This window comes from Diadema antillarum, unplaced genomic scaffold, assembly GCF_040938485.1.
Source record: "Diadema antillarum isolate AM-2024a unplaced genomic scaffold, OU_Dant_1.0 seq00000597_RagTag, whole genome shotgun sequence".
In the NCBI taxonomy this organism is placed as follows: Eukaryota; Metazoa; Echinodermata; class Echinoidea; order Diadematoida; family Diadematidae; genus Diadema; species Diadema antillarum.
In genome coordinates this window covers 2,001,490-2,021,634 of record NW_027271528.1, presented here as the reverse complement: position 1 = coordinate 2,021,634, position 20,145 = coordinate 2,001,490, and the positions used below count along the sequence as shown (strand labels likewise).

Genomic DNA, 20,145 nt, shown 5'->3' with positions numbered 1-20,145 from the left:
GCCCTACTAAAATATTTTGGACATATAAAACCGAAAAAGGCTGAGATATCCAAAAACAAGGTGAAACAAAGCGATACTAATAAAGTTGGGGCAACGCGAGGTCAAACCCAATTAAAAGTGAAAAGGTACCCTAGACCTCCCCCTCCCCCCCCCCCCCCCAAAAAAAAAGAAGAAGGAGAAATCGACAAAGCATAATGAATCAAAAGAACAATCAAACATAACGAAATCATAGAATGAAAAAAGAGGATCATTATGATTGTCATTATGCTGTTATACAATGAAGTTTATCGCATTTAGCTGTTTTATTTAAGTAATCAAGAATGTTTAAATATTCTATCAATGGCATGTTCCTCTTCTTTTTTCTTTCGTGTCTATTAAATATATGTTGTCCCTCACCAAACAGAATGATACTGCTAGATTAACACGGTTATTAAAAGCGCCATCTACACAAGATGACAAAGTGTAACCCGATATGTGCAGTATGAGACAGTTATCATTTTGTAGCTCGCGCGAATCGATCGCGATCGCTAGGTATCGATCGATCGCGCTCTTTGCATGGTATCGATAGCCCTTCGATCCATCGTTATCTCTTATACTTCCATGATCCAAAACAAACAGCGATTTCGCCGATAACGAACAGCTAGAATGACTTTCTGCCCCGAAACGCCCGACGAAAAATTCGAACAGTCGTAGAGGTATGAATGTATTTTTCATATCCATATTAATAGTTTGACATTTTTATGACGGTTGAGCCTTGAGGCCCTCGTATTTCAAAATGTAAACACAGGTGTTCAGCGTGGGTTGGCGTCGGACTTTGTTGTGCGGTCCCACATACTAAGACTCATGATGGATTCACCATCTCACAAGCGTCCATTGATTTGTTATGAATGTTAATCAAATTGTGTATTGTAGACCTAATTACTCATAACTACGTTACGCTATGTAGTTTACAGCTCTTCTGTGCGTGTGTATATGTGCAGTTCAGTGTGGTGTGCAGGTGTGTGTGTGTGTGTGTGCATAGTGTAATTACGTGTGCATGTTTCTGTATGGAGTAAATTTGATGACCAAGCACATAAGGGTCCAAGTGCAGTGTTGTGGGCCGGTGGGTGCGGACATTCGACAGGTTGTGGGACTGGACGCGTATTATTGTAAGTGCGTCTGTAATGAAAATGATGCACCCAGGAATTCTCACGCCATTTTCAGAGTATGTTGTCTAGTAAAGTATATGAGGAGTCTATATCAAGTCTTTGTGAGGTAAAAAAGGGTGCATATTCTATGTAAAATAGGGAAATTTTAAGTTTTCGCGCGTGAACTTATTTAAGACGTTACGTGTCCGGAAACACAACCCCCCATCATACCGGTATGCCTGCCTTTTTTTGGTTTGCTTTGTTTGTCTGTCTGTCTGTCTGTGCTTGGAATTGAATTGTAGCTGACAACTCTAGTTAGTCTGTAGACAGAAATTGGGCTAGATCTCACCGCATGCACCAGCGACCCCAACATGTACTGGGCAATTATGCACTTTATGGTCGTATATTATCGGTACCTCATTCCCCGCATGCCATGAACCACCACTAGCCCACTCTCACTAGCTAGAGCTAGGATCACTGAGCAACTGGGTAGCTGCTCTTGTTACATTGTATGGAACGCCGTCTTACAAGTGATAACGTCACTAAGTAAAATATTAAAAAGCCCTCCTCACCCTCCGATTTTGACACATTGAACACTGCGCAATATCGCATGTCTGCTGTCCACTGCAGGATTATCGCGCTTTTACATTTTATACATTGACATAGTTGCATCGCAGAAAATTGCCATGGACCCATGGTCATGGCGCAAAGTGTGAAGAAGTCTGCGATACATTGTCAGTAGCTTTCATTTTTGAACATCCTACTACAATATACTGTACTAGCTAGCCACATCAATGAGATACGCAAATATATTTTAATATATCCTTCATCTTCGCCACCACAATTCACGCAAGCCACCCATCAGGAGAAACTTGTGTGTGTGTGTGTGTGTGTGTGTGTGTGTGTGTGTATGTATGCGTTTATTGGCTGCCCGTAAATCGTTAACTGTACAGAGAGTAACAGACTGGCGGATTGGTATAAGATTTTTGTGGATTTGTTGTTGTTGTTCATTATTTCACAGAATAATTTCTCCAAGGACAGTGGACATATATGCCCTCTGCAATAGGTTAAAGGCATAATTTACCATTTGCAGATGAAAAAAAAAACAGCATTAGTGCTTCAAAATAGTTCTAAAATGTGAGTTAGGGATAGAAACAACCAATGTAAAAACTTGAACCAGGGTTACATAATCGATGTTAAGTATTATTAACCTGTTAAGGGCAGTTTGATTTTGCTACAACACGCATTTCCCATAGACGGGGCTCACGCTTGCCCAAGTATACTCGGGACTCGTCCTCAACAGGTTGATTAGATATATATACAAAATGTGAACAATAGTTATAATAAAAAATGTTTCCAGACTAAACCGTCTGCAGTTATGGTTTAATGAGAAAAAAAGTGATATCTCCTTAAATTATGGGCTCTATTGCAAACATTTTATATGGTAGGATGTTTTGTGATAGAAATGACCTACAGTGTACACATATGCATCAAAAGTGATATTTTGAACATTTTTTAAACCACTGCTCCCAAAGGTAAACAGGACAAGATCCCCTGCTTGAAATATAACACAGTATCCATTCATTTAAAATCATGAATGAAGGGCGAAAGTTTACAAGTGACTAGTTGCGTTGCGTGCCATGCATGCACAGCACCCTGTCTCTGCTCGATCATGCTGCGCAGGGGGAAGGGCATTAGAGCAATGGTGTGGCGTACTGTAAGTACTTTCATTAAGCACAGATCCCACACACCCAAAGATCTTATAACGAGTGGGTACTAGAGTGCGGAGTATGCATGCACCCTGTGCAATTGCTTTGTGTCTGCACTGGGAGCACAGGGAGAAGTGAGGCGGTGGGCTCGCCCCTCGTGCTAACATGCTAGCATACGAGCAACCAAGGAGCAGCCAAATCAAGAGGTGCGTACTCGCGTAATAAAAGTTCAAAAATTCAAATACACGCTGTGAAAATGTTACCTGAGTGCGCAAAGTCCGCCATTACTATTACTAAGTGGGTAATTGCAGCCTCCATGAAATCTCAGACACCATCAGAGACTTTAACCCAAAGCACCCTCTGATCTGGAGATTCTCCCGCCTGAAACCCCTAGCAAACGGGAGACTCCAATATTATGTGCGCGAAGCGCACATCACGAGCGCGAAGTGCGAATTCCTTGCGGCCGGGGTCCAGGGCCCGCTTAAGGGCCCTGGAAGCCAGTGTTCCAGATGCTCTTTCGTGCTATCTCATGGTTATTTTTCGACATATGATGACACTAAGTAAGAGATCATTTCAAGCGGGAGACACAGAGCCAGGGCGGGAGAACGGGAAATTTTGCAAAAATGGGCTTTCGGCGGGTTCCTGTCGAAAGCGGGAGAGTTGGAGTCTCTGCATCATTGTACACTGCAGTTCGCCCTCTAGTGGTGGTGAGGAGGAGGAGGAGGAGGAGAAATCTCTTTGCACACAACTCACAGTACCAGAACACATGTTGTCAACAGGCGGTGCCTGATAGGTACCTGAATTTGCATACACTGCTCGATTAGGGTAGAATCTTGCACCGATAATATAGGGCCGTAAAGTGCATGATTGCCCATGTACTGGTTACAGCACCCCTAATTGCGACCAGCCCGAACGCGAAGCAGTATAACTGTGTGAAGGAGCACCCTGGGGTTGCAGCTCCTAATGGTGAGGCTACAGTAGATCTAGACCCTATTTGTGAAATTGTATACATGTCTGTTTCCTGTAATTTTGGTGGAATTGGTTCTGCAGGATTTGACTTAACAAAGATAGACAACATGGATATGAAAGTACATTGAGTGCCTAGAATCTAATGCAAGTGATATCTAACAAGCTGCAAGGTTAGTCACCAGTCTAACGTTATCAGCAGAAAAATCCATCTGTGTGGTTTGGAGGAGTTTTATTACTTTTTTACTGTGATAGTTCTTCTAAACAGTTGGATACCTCCCATGGGCCTACACAAAAGTAGGGGGATCTCGAGCAAAGTGTAACCACTGTCTCTATATTATGGGTATTGACGTACAGGGCGAGGTGCCTTATTCTCTTCATTTACATTTCATTTACAATCACAGTCCTAGATCGACCAATTGTAATGTTCATAGTGAGAGAAATACAAATGTATATGAGATACTCAGTAAAGAGCGCTCACTAGTTAATTTTTTTTAAATGTCCAAGATTTGGATGGAAGTTTTATAGAAAAATACACAGCTACCAGCTTGTCGACCCGCTAACAACTGATGCTTGGCAAATGAATACATTAGTCAATCACATTTGTTTCTGTGGGCAGAGCACCCCTGCAGGATTGGATAGGGAAGACTTTGGTCTATATGAGAGGGGGATTCGATGAAGCCAGACATACATACGTGTAATTTCCATGGAACATATCCCCCCACCCCAAACAATGCAGACTGATCAATCACTTGTCTAGACATCAATTAGTACATGTACTATGATGATTTAACTCATCATTTGAACTGCCATTACTATCTAACACAAGCATGCAAAAACAGCTGCAGAAAACTGCTTCTCCAATAATAGTGAGCCGGTGGAGTAATTAAATTTATATGCATTTTTATTTCACTGGCTGGCACTAGCACTGTCTGTGTACGTTCTACTGAACTGGCAGTAGGTATTGCTATTTTATAAGTAGTAGTGTGTCAATGTCTTGACTTTGTATTCATACCCGAATTTTGTCCATATGTATGTTTCATTAGATATTTCCTAATTTTCATATGGTATTGTACTTTGTCTTTTACTTACAATATTCTGTTTCAAAGTTCATCAGTATATTATATGAATGTTTGTGTTTTTTCATTTATGTATTTATTTTCTGTGTTAGCTGTGGCTTGTGCAGGATGGGTGACAGTTCTGGAGGAGACTTTGGAACAGCCTACTACCGGTCGTTGGATCCAATCAAGAACCTCAGAATCAGGTGGGGATATTACCCACATGTTGCCGATTAATTGGGCAAAAACTGAGCACTAGAACAGAAATTTCAACAGACATTGCCATCTTTTGCAGTATATCAGGACTAGCATAAACAGGAATGCTGCTTGAATAGGACAGAGCCAAGGCAACATTTCACAGAGATGTATTTTACTATTTAGGTAGGGCATTCTTTTTCATCAAATAGTCATACAAAAGAGAAACTGTCAAAATGATTCAACTCAATGAGGAAGAAATTCAATAAGTGTACTGGCAAGATGTAGCCACGGATTTTACTTCACTTCACCAGTTATGGGCATTTTCAATGGACAGTGTATTATTAAAGTGTGTTCAGGTTACTTTGTGTTTTATAATCCTGTGTACTGAACTTTTTGTAGTATACAGGTAACTGGATATCTTATTGGGACATTTTTTTTTTTCTTAATCAGAGCAATGGTCTTTTTCAAGAGTCATCTTGATTAAGCAGTGATTGCTAAACATTAAGCTCCTTTAACATAATTTTTCAGTGTGATACAAAGAGTCATGGTTGGAATTACCAGCAAGTTATGTGCTGAGATTCTTGACATCACCTCTGAAATAATGAAGAAAAAGTGGTGGCAAAAGGAAAAGAAGAAGAAATTGTTCTGATCACTCTCCAGGCGGTCATGAGGAGAACTAATCAAATCTTTGCTCTTCATGTTTACTGATAAGCATACTCATAAGAGATTTTTACTGATAAGCATACTCATAAGAGGAGGATTGCAATATTATGTTCACCAGTCACAATTGTTTAATCCTTTTTGTTGATTTTTTGGTTTTGTCTCACAGAGTACACCTGAAGCGAGTGACGGGGTCCAGTCTTGTGCCAACTGCAATCAGTGGAGATAAAAATGACGGCGACGAAGCCGACGTGAATGATGGAGAGGGTATGGCCCTGAAACCTCTTCGTGGCAAGCGGAAGGGCAAAGACACTGCCGAGAGTTCAACATCTGGTGAGATTTGCGACAAGATCACTTGAAAGTGCAAAGGAACTTACAGTTTTCCAAAGCTGTTGTCCAGATCAAAGATCACACTTCTCGTGATTTAATTTGATATGATTTGATTTGAATTTATTTCCATTTTGTGTTCACAAAAACAAGAAACAACACAGCAGAGTAACAATAATTTTTACTATACAATAACAGTTTGTCTAATTTTTTTTTTGTTACAAACAAAAATCAACAAAAAAAATTTATTCTAATAACATATTCATTTGCAACAAATGATAGATAAGTAGTAGTCATAAAAACAGAAGTAGGGGAGCCTAAATCAAAAGCACAGCTTGTAGTACTTAGTCTCCCAAAAGTTAAATCAAATCATAGTGAGACATTTGAACATTTTTACAAGGTAAATACCAGAATGGTATGAAGTACAACAAGAACTACTAAAACTGGAGCTCTCTATTATGAGAGAGAAATGGGAAGAGAGGATATGAAATATCTAGAGTGATTATGACTCTCTAAATAATTCAAATTAACAGGCCAGGTTCTTTGTGTAATTCAAATCTGGGGATATATTTTCCCTCCAGACCCAGTAAGAGGCCATTCAATATGCCTCATTCTGTCAAATATATTTTCAAACTTGAAAAGCAGTTTGCAAGCAATAGTTGTTGCTCCATTCAGGCAAGCTCTTGGTTTTCAGGAATATCTGTCATTGGTTAGGCATGCCTAAGCATTGGAATGGATATCATAAAGATATTTCTAGGTTTATTATTGTAAGGAAAGATCTGAATTACCTACCTCTGCAATATACGAGCTTATGAAAGAAATCTACTTTTCAGGGTTGCAAAAGCAACATGGAGACTTTAAGCCTCTTCCCTCTTCCCTCTTTTGTTTGGTTTACAGGCAAGGTGAAGACCAACACAGACAACGAGGAGGAGCATGTCTTCGGTTGGCAGGCCAAGGTCTTCAGCCGCCGAGAGGTGCAGCTCTACTCCAGCGAGGCATCCTGTGAGGGCCCTCTGGAGCAGAAGTACCACCGGGACGTCACGGAGATGAAGGCACAGGGCGGCCGCACCACAAAGCGACTCTTCTCCTACACAGACCACGACAACTTTACCCACAGAGAGGACGTGAGGAAAAATACCTTTTTTTTTTCATTTGATTGAAAAGAAATGACTCTTTTTTCGATATGATATAAACTGGGCAGAATTTATGAGGCCTCCTTTTACAAATGATAGCTACTGAAACCTCAACATCTGTCCTATGCTTTATAGCAATGCTATATGTAGAACTTTTTTCGGTGTGCCAGTTTATCTATGCAGTTGTGGGCAAATCTCTCTACTTTTTGACTTTTGCAAACATAATGAAATGAAAAATAAATGAAGTAAAGACGAAAAGAGAATAGAAATATCTGGGGGGTTTTTCCGGTCCTTTCAGTTAAAATAAAAAAAGAGAATTATAAAGATACCATATCACCCAAGGCCTTTATCCCATCAATCAAACTGCTTATTAATGGCGGTCTCCTCCACGTGTACTTTGAAATACAATACGTGTTATTTCATACATTGTATGTATTTTTGTAAATACTCCTATTCATATTTGATGAAAATGTTACTGTCTATTTGTCATATGCTTATTTTGTACAAGTAGAGAAATAAGACAAACTGACACTAAAAAACTGAAAATTGCAGATAGACTTCTGTAGTATTAGTGTTTGTCATGAGTAATGGAAGAATATAATAATGTTTTGTCATGTTCAGTCCTTTGTTGATAAGCCATTAGCTAGTAGCTACAGTGGAAGTCTTAATCTTTGTGTGTATTTTGCATTAAAAGAGTACCATACTTTCATTCTCATTGTCTTAACAGCAAAGTCTTGCCACCACAGCACCAGATGAAAGCCCCTCGTTTCTGGCCAAGAAGATGGGCAACGCACGGAGGCGAAAAAAGATCGAGCGAAAGACCAGAGACGGGTACTGTGTTATCAAACCCTGATACCCTTGAATGTGGTTATGTGTAATACGAGAGAGTACATTCGAGAGAAGATGATATAGATAATATGCAGGGCTCGACACTAACGGTGGCCCGGTGGCCCCCAGGGCCACCAAAAACGCACGTCGGGCCACCAAAATTTCAGAAATGAAGTATTTGGTGGCCTGATCGGGCCACCAAAGAAGGACGGATGTTTACCTTTGGGCCACCAAAAATAAGAGTTAGTGTGGAGCCCTGTAATATGTATTAAGTGATGCTTGTTACATTGCAATGCAGTTGTTGCTAGCAGTTGTGGGAAGATAAAGATGCCAGAAGAAATAATATTTTGAAAAGAGACTCCCATTTTGAGTAGAATTTATTGTAAAATTCCCTGAAATTAGCTACATGCATATATGACACACATAAGGAATGTTGCTCAAGTGATATTAGTGTCATATTTTGAATTATACTGCTTTTCCCAAAATCATGCTGCAAGAACAGCTATGCATCTTTTCACCCATTTTCACTCCCATATAATTTGTCCATCTCTTTTTGAGTATCTCTAATTCCTTGCATTATTTCATCTATAGCACCTTTAAAAAACAAATGGCACTTATAACTCAATGTGCTTGCCAGTCAGGATAACATACTCTGTGAAAAATAATGTAGTAATCTGGACAACTCTCCTTTGTACCCTGTACTCAGGCCGGGCGACTCACTCTTGCTTCAGAGGCGAGCCAATCTCATAGTTGAGAGGCCGTCGGAGGAACACCAGAAAAGCTCCCATGTCATTGACACGCCTGTCACCACCATGTACATCATGGCTGACCTCGGGATCATGGACGGGTGAGTGAGCAGCTGTGTGATACTGTAAAACACAATATTTTCGCGAATTGGAGCCGACGGGCTTTTTCGCGGCATGAAAGTTTCGAGAGTTGCCTCTAACATTCAATGCGTATAGTGTAGACAAGAACTTTCACGTGCATTTTAATTTTGCAAATCTTGGCTCTCGCGAAATTCGCGAAATTAGAATGCATGCGAACATTCCTTGTTATACAGTAGTGGTTAAAGTTTATGTGTCCCTTTTGCAACCCTAACTTTTAGATTACTTTCATAGAAAGCTGGTATATTATAGAGATAAGTAATTCTGACATTTCCATAGAATAATAAAACTGGAGACTACTTCATGATGGAAGAGAGATAAATACTATAGATTTCTAGTGATTTTATTCGGGCCCAGAAAAAAACTGCAACTGTTATTCTCGGTACAAAAGGGGAGCATATGGGTTAGTTTTTCAGTTTAAAAAATATATATTAATAACTCATGAGTTACATTACTGTAAGATTTCATACATGATGTTGGATGTTGGGGGATATTATTATTCAACCATTCAAAATTTTGTGATATTTGCAAAATTTTCTGTGTATTGTTTTATTACTAGTACATCATATATTGTTGTACAATTCTCATCTAGAAAGGGCTGTACACAGAACGATCCTACACTTTTAAAATTCATAACTTTGGAAGAGATTATGTGATTTCCCCTGTTTTTTGGGTGCTTCTCCTCTAAAGAGGGCCAGTTTATCTGGAATCTGTCATCTTATTTCTTTACAGAGAGCCCAAAGAAGAAGATGAATGTGTCTTGTGTACCATCAAGGTAAAGTTATGCAGGTCTTCTTATTTTTCTGTTTAGCAGTTTAAGAGCTGTGTCCGTAAGCTTTCTTTGTAGCAGAAGTGACTTCCCTTCTGTATATACCTTTCTGTATATGGTAGTTGTATGCATCGATACTTCAATTTTAGAGCTCAAAGTGATAGTGATTTTAAGAACATTATGCCATCCTTCTAGAATCTGTGAAAAAAGTAAATAAGTTCATGTTACATGCATATTCCTGTCATGCTCAACTTACACCTTGCAGTGAAATGTGTACTTGACAATCGATTTTTGAATGTGCTACACGATATCTGCACAAAGTGCATATGACACAAATTACAACTTAAGTGCATAATCGCATGACCCTAATGCACATATATGCCATTTCCTACACTTTTGATCCAGTCTCACTGGCTACACCGTAAAAAGGATAAAGTTGTGTCAGCTATTAGAGTGCTTCTGATGATGACAAATAATTTGATGATTCTTTGTTTGCCATGCTTTCTAAACTAAAAAACAGGTCTCCATGGGCGGAGTCATCAGCATATCGCCCGATTTCACCCACCACCGCGAGCCATACACCCTGGTGACGGACACAGGGGGGCGGGACACCTTCCAGTACACCCTGACCCTGGCCTCGCAGGGCATGAACGCCTCGGAGCAGGTGCGGGAGAACCGCATGTACAAGGAGCTGCTCCAACGCCACACCGATATCATCAACTCCTATGTGGGCCAGGACTTTGAGCAGGTGTGTATAGACCGATTCGGGTTCATTGAGGGCAGCAGACAATTTGTGGCACTGGGCGCAGCCATGAGCTCATTTTGCGGTGTCTTAGCCGACCCCCCCTCCTCTCCCCCACCCCCGGGCAACATGTTTATCGCGCACTTGTAACAAAGGTTCGCGCTCTAAGCAAGCGTTCGTGCACTCAGTACGAGACGCCTATTGGCTAAAACAACCATGCGTCAGTTTTTCATTCCGTACACGGAAGGGGGTGGGGGAGAGGGGGGGGGGGTCGGCTAAGACACCGCGTAATGGCGCTGCCCATGCCAAAAATGCACATAGCGCGTCACAGAATCGGTCTGTAACTTTCAGCCCTTATTGCTGAGATTAAAAATAATGAGAAAAATATAATGTATGCACAATTGGCATTCCATACATTGTACCATCCTATCACTCTACCATTTCCTTATACCTGCCCATGTGTTCTCTGTGCATGCTTTCACAGTGTACACTCACTGCAATACACTATCTGCATAGTACACTACAATTAAGGGCACTTAACCAAACATCACAAATGTGACCTTATATATTGTGCTCCCTTAGCAATCAAACACCACATTACAGAGGGAAGACATGGTTACATAATCTCATTTGACACCAAATAAGCACGTAATGGCGCTGCCCATGCCAAAAATACACATAGCGCGTCACAGAATCAGTCTATAACTTTCAGCCCTTATTGCTGAGATTAAAAAAAATATAATGTATGCACAATTGGCATTCCATACATAGTACCATCCTATCACTCTACCATTTCCCTATACCCGCCCATTTACTCTCTGTGCGTGCTTTCACTGTGTACACTACAATAAAGGGCACTTTAACCAAACATCACAAATGTGACCTAAAGTATTGTGCTCCCTTAGCAATCAAACACCACATTACAGATTGAAGACATGGTTACATAATCTCATTTGACACCAAATAAGCACAGCAACAGCAAGGAAGCATTTTCTCAAATTCATTTTCTTGATTATACATCCAACTTTCTGTATGATTTCACTCATCTTCCATTCCTCGTTGTTCTTTACTGAAATATATTCGAACAAAAATGTCTAAACATATTTTTGATTTCGTGATGAGGATCTGTATTCATCTGCAATGATTTATATTCACATGTAGTACCATTAAAATTTATTGTGACTCTTAGGAAAAGAAATATGTTGATATACTTTTCAACTCTCCATGTCTGTTTCAACATATACCGGTAAGAGTTTTGTTTTTTTTTTTTGTTTCTACCTTTATCACATATGACCAGTGAAATGAAAAAGGCTGATTGTATTCCGAGGGAAAATGTTTAATTACTGTAAAAGTGGAAATTTTCGCGGTGTTGAAATTTTCACGCATTTCGCGCAACCAGAAACTACCCCGAAAATAAAAGCACGCGAATATTTTTGCTTGCCATATGTTCCAGTAGTTGATTTCTTGATTTGGCGCAATTAAAAACATGCAAAACTCTTCTTACCCGGCTGAGCGTGAAAAATTAGTCACGCGAAAATATCCACTTTTACAGTAGATATAAATTTCTTACAATAGCAAGACAGTTTAGATTATAAGATTATGCAGTAATCCCAACTGACAATCCTTTTTCTCTTCTCAGATTCCACCAGGAACCCTTCGCCTCTGCATTCTTGGGGAGATTTTGTCGGCCAAGAACTTTGAGTATGATGGACTGTATGTCCACTACTTTGTGGAGCTGCCAAAAGGTAAGCTCTTCAGGTGTGGTAGACTGTATTCTACCCCTTTTTTAGAGCTGCCAAAATGGGAGTTGAATGTCTGTGGCTCCTATAGGCCATATGCCTCTTATTCCTGAAGTGAACATTGCTGGGAATCTTGGACAGGCATTAATTTAATTTTATTAAGGCGATGACTACCAAAATAAACAAGGGTGTAGCCATAGATATGGAAGCATCTAGCAGTCACATTACTTTGTGATTAACAATACATGCCATATGATGTGGTTGAAATTGCTACATGTATTCCTTACTGATTGCTCTTGTTCTCTTTTGGCCCTTATGCACTAGATGAAAGCTACACAGTAACAATCATAGGAACTAATGTGGCAACAAACGGTAGTCCTAGGGGCATTTAATCCAGCGTTTTTTCAGATTTTTTTTCACTGTCATATTTGCTCTAAGTCCTGAGATTACACCAGCTTAAAACACTTGTCAGTGACTGACTGTATTATGAAATGTTGCCCTGACAACAAATTGGCTGTCACTTTGGTAGCTGCCATCCGTCTAAAAACCTTTCATGCCACAAGTCTCAGATGTCACATTCTATCATGTTATACAGTGGAAACTCGATGAGAAAGGTTGGCCGTAACAAAACCTCTTTTAACCCATTGAGGACGGGCTGATTTTGCTGTATCAATTGTTTCCTATAGACACTTGCCTCAGGACTAGTCTTTAAAGGGTTAACAAGGTGATTGTGCAGGTCCTAAATCTTTATATGTCTTTGTTTTTGTACTCTGATATAGTAAGAAACCTGATATAACAAAGCAAATGACATGGTTTGTAGGTCCTCGTTATAAGAAGGTTCTCCTGGGGGTGTTTCATAAAGCTGTTCTTAAAGTTACAAACGACTTAAGAACGACTGGTGATCAGTTTTGATGTACTATACTTATCAGAATTTCAATAATTCAGCACAAGAACTGATCACCAGTCATTCTTAAGTTGTCTGTAACTTTAAGAACAGCTTTATGAAACAACCCCTGTACTACAATCCTTTTCATTCTTTTAGATTGGAGTGCCGATAGGACGCAGATGATGTCTGGACTGACACACACGTGCTACACCAAGGAGATCGAACGAGTGAGTCTCACATTGTCCACCATGTGTAAGCTACCCAATTACTCTATGCGAGTACAAGTCCTTCTGTTATTGGAAAGTCTAGTGATAGTCATTGCAGGCAGAAAAAATACCAAGAAAATTTTGATCAGGGAGATGGAATTCCCTCACATTCCTGTGGGATAGCCTCCTGCAGCACAAACATACTGTGTACCATCTCCAAGGTGGAAACTCACTTACTTTTCTCCCGAAAAGAGACAATACTTATTTCTCATTACATCACTGTGTTTCATGATTACCTAATTCAAACACAAAGTCCCAACTCACATAGCATTATACTCATGAAGTGAATGGCATATACAGTATCTTAATCTTGTGGGGTTGTGGGGTCACTGCAGATTCTCTTTGGTTAACAGGCAAGGTCCAAAAAGTCAAAGTATGTATAATGATGATGAATAAAAAAACAAGTTTATCAAAGTGAATTAAGTCAAGAATATGGTGTTACATGTATATTTGTTTGGGTAACTTGGTATTCTGTATACCATGCGGTATACAAGCCGTTAGGACAATTCTCTTTGATGTGATGAACCACTAGCTCAGATACCGGTATTGAAGTTTCATTTTTAGCACATTGTTTATATTTTTCATTAGGCCTCACATATTTGTAATAGTGAGAGTCAATGTTTGGTTTGGTGAGTAAACTTCTGAGAAGTTGTGCACATTGTTGGAAGGGGAATAGGAAGCATTCACATTTGTGCTATCTTCTGGAAATGTTTGTCATTGTGCCTCCCAACCGCTATATCAGGAGTACACGGCCTATTTCAGTCACCCCTTTGAGCTGGAGGCCTACTACCAGAGGGAGGAGACCACCGAAGATGATCGGGACCTGCTTCCGGTCTGGCCCCAGCTCTTCCTGGAGGTCCTGTCGCTGGACTCGTGGCAGCGGTACAGGACCGAGGGCTACGGTTACGTCACCATTCCATCCACTCCAGGTGAGTGACTCACTAAGGAGCTGAGGGATTTGAAGATCCAAATGATGATGATGATGATGATGATGATGATGATGAATGTGATAATCGTGTTAGAAAGATTATGATAATCATTTTCATTGTAATCATCTTTTAACAAAAAGGAAAGTAATCAAATCCTACTGTTCTAGAATGATCTTAAGCTTTTATGGATGGATGTAAGTTTAAAAAGGGATCGTATAGTTTTGGTTGAGACCTAATTTCAGGTTTCTAACATTTTTTGGTGAGATAATGAGAAACCTCTCATGAAATATGAAAGAGCATGTAATTCTATGAGGAATTCAACATTTATTTGATGAAAATTGGTTTTGAAATGGCTGAGATATCCAAAAAAGAGCAATTCTAATAAAGTGTGGGACCCACACTTTATTACGATCGCTTTGTTTTACTTTGTTTTTGGATGTTTCAGTCATTCCAAACCCGATTTTCATCAAATAAACTTTGAATTCCTCTTAAAATGGTATGCTCTGTACTATATCATAAGTGTTTTCTTGGTATATCACAAAAAAGTTACAAGCCCAATTCTCATCTCCACCAATACTGTACTATCCCTTTAAAGATCATCATTCTTTAGGAACAAAGCTACAGACATTTTGCTGTTTTTATGAAGTTCTTTTGTTATTTTTTGTTTGCATAATTATGTGTCCATTTATTTCATTCTATGTGTGTTTAAATGTTGCTTTCCGATCTGCAGGAACCCACACATTTGAGGTTCAGATGTGGAGACCGCTGGGCCAATCCTCCTACGACGACATGCGGCGTTTCTTCATCGGTGGCTCCCCAGAGCTCGAGGAGCCCAGCTACGTCTCCGTGCCAACGACCCACGACAGCAAGGTCCTGAGCCGCTTCGGTCTCAAAACGGAGGCGACCGGTAGTGTGACGGTTCGCCTCAATCTCATGCACCAGAGCAGGTAGGTATATTGAGCTGGATGCTCTTCTTGTGCTTGCCCTCCTTAGAAGAACAGGATATTGGCTTGCTAAGTACTTAAAGGGGAATTTACACCAAATGTAAGCATGGTTGTAGTAAAGGAGAAATGTCATTAAAACACATCTATTGAAGTTTGAGGGAAATTCCTTGATTTGTTCAAAAGCTATACGTTTTTAAACTATTTTCATTCATATGCTGTCATTGCTAAATAAAAGGACTAAACAGTTTATGATGTCAAAGTAGGGGAGTGATAAAAACAAACTATTAGATATGTATATTTGTAATGAAAAGTATACTTTTCTTTGCCTTGATATTGAAATATGGTAAGGATAGTATTATTCTCCCAGCCTTCTGAAGGATGTATGTTAAAGTGCTCTTCCATTATGCTAGAGAAACTATTACAGATATGTGGAATTCCCTCTATATTTTCAGAAGTGTAGGGTATCCCATTTGGTTTATAATAGGCACCATAGATATTGCTATGAAACATCATGTCACAGAAGATGAAAGGAAAATTTATTTGTCGAGCCTATAGCTGTTGTGAACTATATTGCCATAAATAGAAAGGGCCAATTGATGCAACTCTAAATTCTCCATTTGCAATACCCACGATGTACTTGAAGTATCATCCACAGGACAGTTGTTTTTATATTTTAAGATTGAATTCTGCTGTATGATGTATAATTTTGTTTTACTCTGCCACATCCAAACAGGTCTCTCATGGATGCAGCCACGTCTAGGAAGCAAGTTGGCACCTTGATAGACAGACTAGGGTGAGCTACAACTCTCTTCCAAGAAATGCATTCCAATGACTGCAGACATAATTTTATGATATATTACTGTATACGTCATATATTTAGCAAGTCTAAGTTTTTGTGAACCAGGACTTCCAGACATTTTTGCAAGTGGTTAAATTCGCAATGATGGAGTACAGCCATGGACAGAGAAATCGGTATCATTCACTCACTTTCAGGAAGCAGAATTAGCAAATCTGCTTTGAAAAAAAAAAAATCCAATAAACGTCCAAAAAAAGCATTGAGAATTTACTACTAACTATTTATTTCGATATATTCCAAAAGTATTCCCAAGATCATTCAAACGAAGCAGACATTTGCAGTGCTTGTGTTAGTTACAATGTTCTAATACACACACAAACATGATTTAGGTAGTTCCATGACATTTGTTCCTGCAACAATTGCTCCCATTAAATACAATGTATCTGCACACTAAGTCAAACATATATGCTACCAACAAATATAACTCTTAAAGTAATCTTAATCCTCACATCAACCTAAACCTAAAACCCTATCCCAACCCTAACCCTAACCCTAAGTCCTTGGAGAAAATAAGACCGGAGCAATTGTCGCAGGACCAAATGTTGTATCACCATTTTAGATGCATGCACAATCATGTTCATGCACTAAGCATGTATACTTACACTGTTGTGCAAACATATCGGCAAAAGAGTTGACATTTTCATATGTTGTCAAATTTGCAAATCAACAGCACCCAGCTCGCCAAATTGGCTAAAAACTTTGCAAAATATATGGCATATACGGTACATATTATATATCCTTTGTGTGTGTGTGTGTCATGTTGAAAGAAAGACAAAATTCTGAAATCCTCACAGGTGATTTCCCCAAACAGTACCCTGCCTCTAACATTCAGCACTATTTCCACTCCTCAGGGAATACCCAATTTTCATCTCTCAATATCAGTTAAATTTCTGTACTTTTGAAATTAAACCAGAGCAGATATTTCAGTCAGTTACTAGTATCTGGCAATACCTTACGGAGTATTCACATTTGTGTGATTTCTTGGCATATTTGGTTGTTTCATTGTGATGTAATGATTTATCCTTTAGTCATCTGAAAGACAAATTCACCTGCTTATTTCATTTTGAGAACCAAGTTTTATTTCTTTTTAAAGTTAATCCACTCTTAAGAATACTATCGTAATCATACCACTACTGATATTTAGATAGGGATTAAGTAGATGTACTTGTCCAACAACATAAAATCATCTTGAAGATTTGGGTGTGATCAAAGGAAGGTCTCTGTACCAGAAACATAATCATATGTCAGAATACTTGAAATCATGAAAAATTGTGATGTGCAATTGTGTGCAGTAAATTCATACGTATTGTGATATGCAGTGAAATTGACAGCAGTGTGAAAATTCATTCATATATCTTATTCTTCCTTACAGTGGTATGACAATGCAAGCAGCTGTTATGAACGTGTTAGGTAAGTACTTTTTAAAGGTCAAACATAGTTCTCATACGCATGCAGAAAATGTCAATTTTGCTCTAAAATGGACAGATATACATAAGAAATGTGTAAAATAATCTTGTGATAGCACAATTTCAGTGGGTAACAACGAAACTGAAATATTACCCCCAAAAGGCATGCCAACAGTATTGCAACCAGAAAACATATGGTTGCTACATAATGTTTGTAGTTGATAAGCAGTAATGTAAAAATTTGGCCATAGCAGTATTCATCGATCTTTTGTGTGAGAGGAAAAAGGAGGGTGCTTTTAAATGAATGCTATTTCTTTGAACTTATTATTACAACATTAAATTGGGTGATTTAAGTTCAGTGCAAGTGCTAGTGCTAGTGCTATCTCAGCACTAACCCTGGTGATAAAACTGAACTTGAAATCAGTTGGTGTTGGGAGTTGACCTCAAAATTTTGACGTTTTCCCGGTTGCTGGTGCTGGGCTCGGTGTTGAATGTCGTCTGCTGAACCGAGCTCCGCCGTTTGTGTTAGCGATTTACGTGCTTTTTCCCCATTGACTAACGCTAGCCCCTAGGGATTATCATTTTCGTCATTTCAAGTTTGGTGCTGGTGTTAGCGTTGCTGTGCGAGACCCATATTCACTTCCATGATAGTTGCACGTTTTACATGCAAATTCTATGCTTATGCAATGGTCGTTCACGTAACAGACAGGAACACTCTAGATATGGCTACATAAATCTGAACCTGGGAGCAATAATTGTGTTTTAAAGAAGGGATGAAATTTGCAGCATTTTAATCAGTCCTCATTATGTATCGAAAACCAAGCAGTCATTGCTACATCATTTTATATTTGACTTTAACTCTGCGCCATTATCTTTTTCATCGCCCAATTCCCGTGGACTTTGCGGTGGTGCGATGCTAGTGTTGGGATCGACAATTTTGGTCGGTATCGCCTCGTTAATCTGACCATCCGTGTAGGAGCTCGATTTGAGGGTGTTATTTGGGAGCTAGCACTAGCACTAGCACCGAACTTGAAATCACCCATTGTGTGATGCGACTACCCTTTGTATGCTGATGTCCAAGACCACGTAATTCTATGACAGTTTACCTCTCTCTCTTCCCCCTCACCCAGACGCCTTCCAGAGGGCCAGGAAACGGATGCAAGCTGCCAAGGACACGCTGTCATCTGTCTGATGTTACTCACCCATCTCATTTGTATTCTACTGACCATCGTCCAAATATATTTGCTACCGTCCCTGTCTCGTCTGACCTTGCCTGTGTTAAAGGCAGCTGCCTTCGTTTGCCAGTCCTCCACAGAGTAGAAGGAAGACCCACCAGGAGACAGCCACCAAGAGAGGAATGACACATATCAACTTTTACATCACGATGCCTTCAATTCACTGGTGGAAATGCTAACTCTTTGCATGCCTGTTGCCCGACTCGGTCGACAGCACGCCAACTTTGCTTATTGTGCTCAAACACACAACGGTGCACATGCTCATTGATAAATTGCGATATGCCACACTACATTGAAAGCGTCATGGTGATAGCTCTGTCATGAATTTTACATCACAGCCAACACTGGCACTTTTCTGTACAACTTTGCTGTACTGCATTTCTAGCATTGCTCTGTGAAAACGAAAATGCTTTCCCAAAACCTCTCATGCATTGTTGTCTCAGAACAATGTGGCGCAGAGAGTGTTTACACTGCGACACGCAAAGAGTTAAGCATTTTCCAGTCATGTTGAGATGAAAGCCTCTGCCTTCTCACGTGTTTCTCCTTCTTGGAAATATGACATTCTCTTCATTGTTGTTGTCTTATCTGCATTTGCATTTGAATGGATAGATGTTGTGACATGCATTTTTATTTCAACATTTTTCCCTCTTGATAACACACAGTGTTAAGAATTATAATTTTGCAACTTACAGTAACCTACACGCATGATTTTGTAATTTGTTCATTTTCTTGAATTGCCTGACGCTGCTGCCTTGCACAAGCAAGGATATATTATAATCCAGTAACCCAGACCTGCCAACTTCTGGAATACAGAAACAGTATTCTTCAAACCCAAAAGTTGTACTTTAGTGACAAAAATTGTTTTTTAAAACTTGAACTGATATGCAGAGCAATGCTGTTTGTGATCAGGTAGTGCTTAAAAAGGACCATTAATCACACATCTGGTAATATCAGCCAGTGCTCATGACAAGGAATTCCACCTGCTTGCCTGTACAATGTACACTCTATAGCATGGTAGAGCAGTCCAGTGCTCTTACGGGAACGAAATTGTGGTGCGTTTTTGCAAACTACAACGGTATCTTCATGTGCGCTGCGGCATAGGCAAGTGCAGCGAGTTCATCTTTTCGCCCAGTCCTTTTGAGTCCCTTGTCCGCTAAATAGGCTTTTAGAGCATCCACTTTCCATCATTGGAAATCATCCAACTGTATTTCGTCGTCATTTTGATCAGCCACGGTCAAAATCAAGCGCAAAGTGTACGATAGCCAACCAGGCCCTAGGTGAATACGGTGACATGAATCTCCACAGCACTAGACTATGTACTGCGTGCGTGTATATATGCTGCCTTGTGACATTTAGTGAAATAATGTAACGCTATTGTTTATCCCGAATGACCTTTGACAAATACCATAATCCGTTGCGCGCGAGGGATTCCGAACTCGCTTATTGTAGCAACAAGATGGTGGTCGATCACGAGCTTGCTGCC

General features: G+C 39.8%; 1 protein-coding gene across 1 annotated transcript; it reads left to right on the top strand.

Moving 5' to 3' along the window:
• The first annotated feature begins 606 nt into the window (after nucleotides 1-606).
• On the top strand, nucleotides 607-18,619 carry LOC139735799 (tectonic-like complex member MKS1). The gene is made up of 15 exons (XM_071646549.1): nucleotides 607-695; nucleotides 4,974-5,066; nucleotides 5,888-6,051; nucleotides 6,943-7,169; nucleotides 7,906-8,009; nucleotides 8,713-8,853; nucleotides 9,623-9,665; nucleotides 10,180-10,407; nucleotides 12,041-12,146; nucleotides 13,183-13,253; nucleotides 14,035-14,221; nucleotides 14,952-15,168; nucleotides 15,899-15,958; nucleotides 17,394-17,431; nucleotides 18,558-18,619. Exons 2-15 carry the CDS (start codon nucleotides 4,990-4,992, stop codon nucleotides 18,617-18,619), a joined length of 1,725 nt encoding a protein of 574 aa, XP_071502650.1. The 5' UTR covers nucleotides 607-695; nucleotides 4,974-4,989.
• The last annotated feature ends 1,526 nt before the right edge of the window (nucleotides 18,620-20,145 follow it).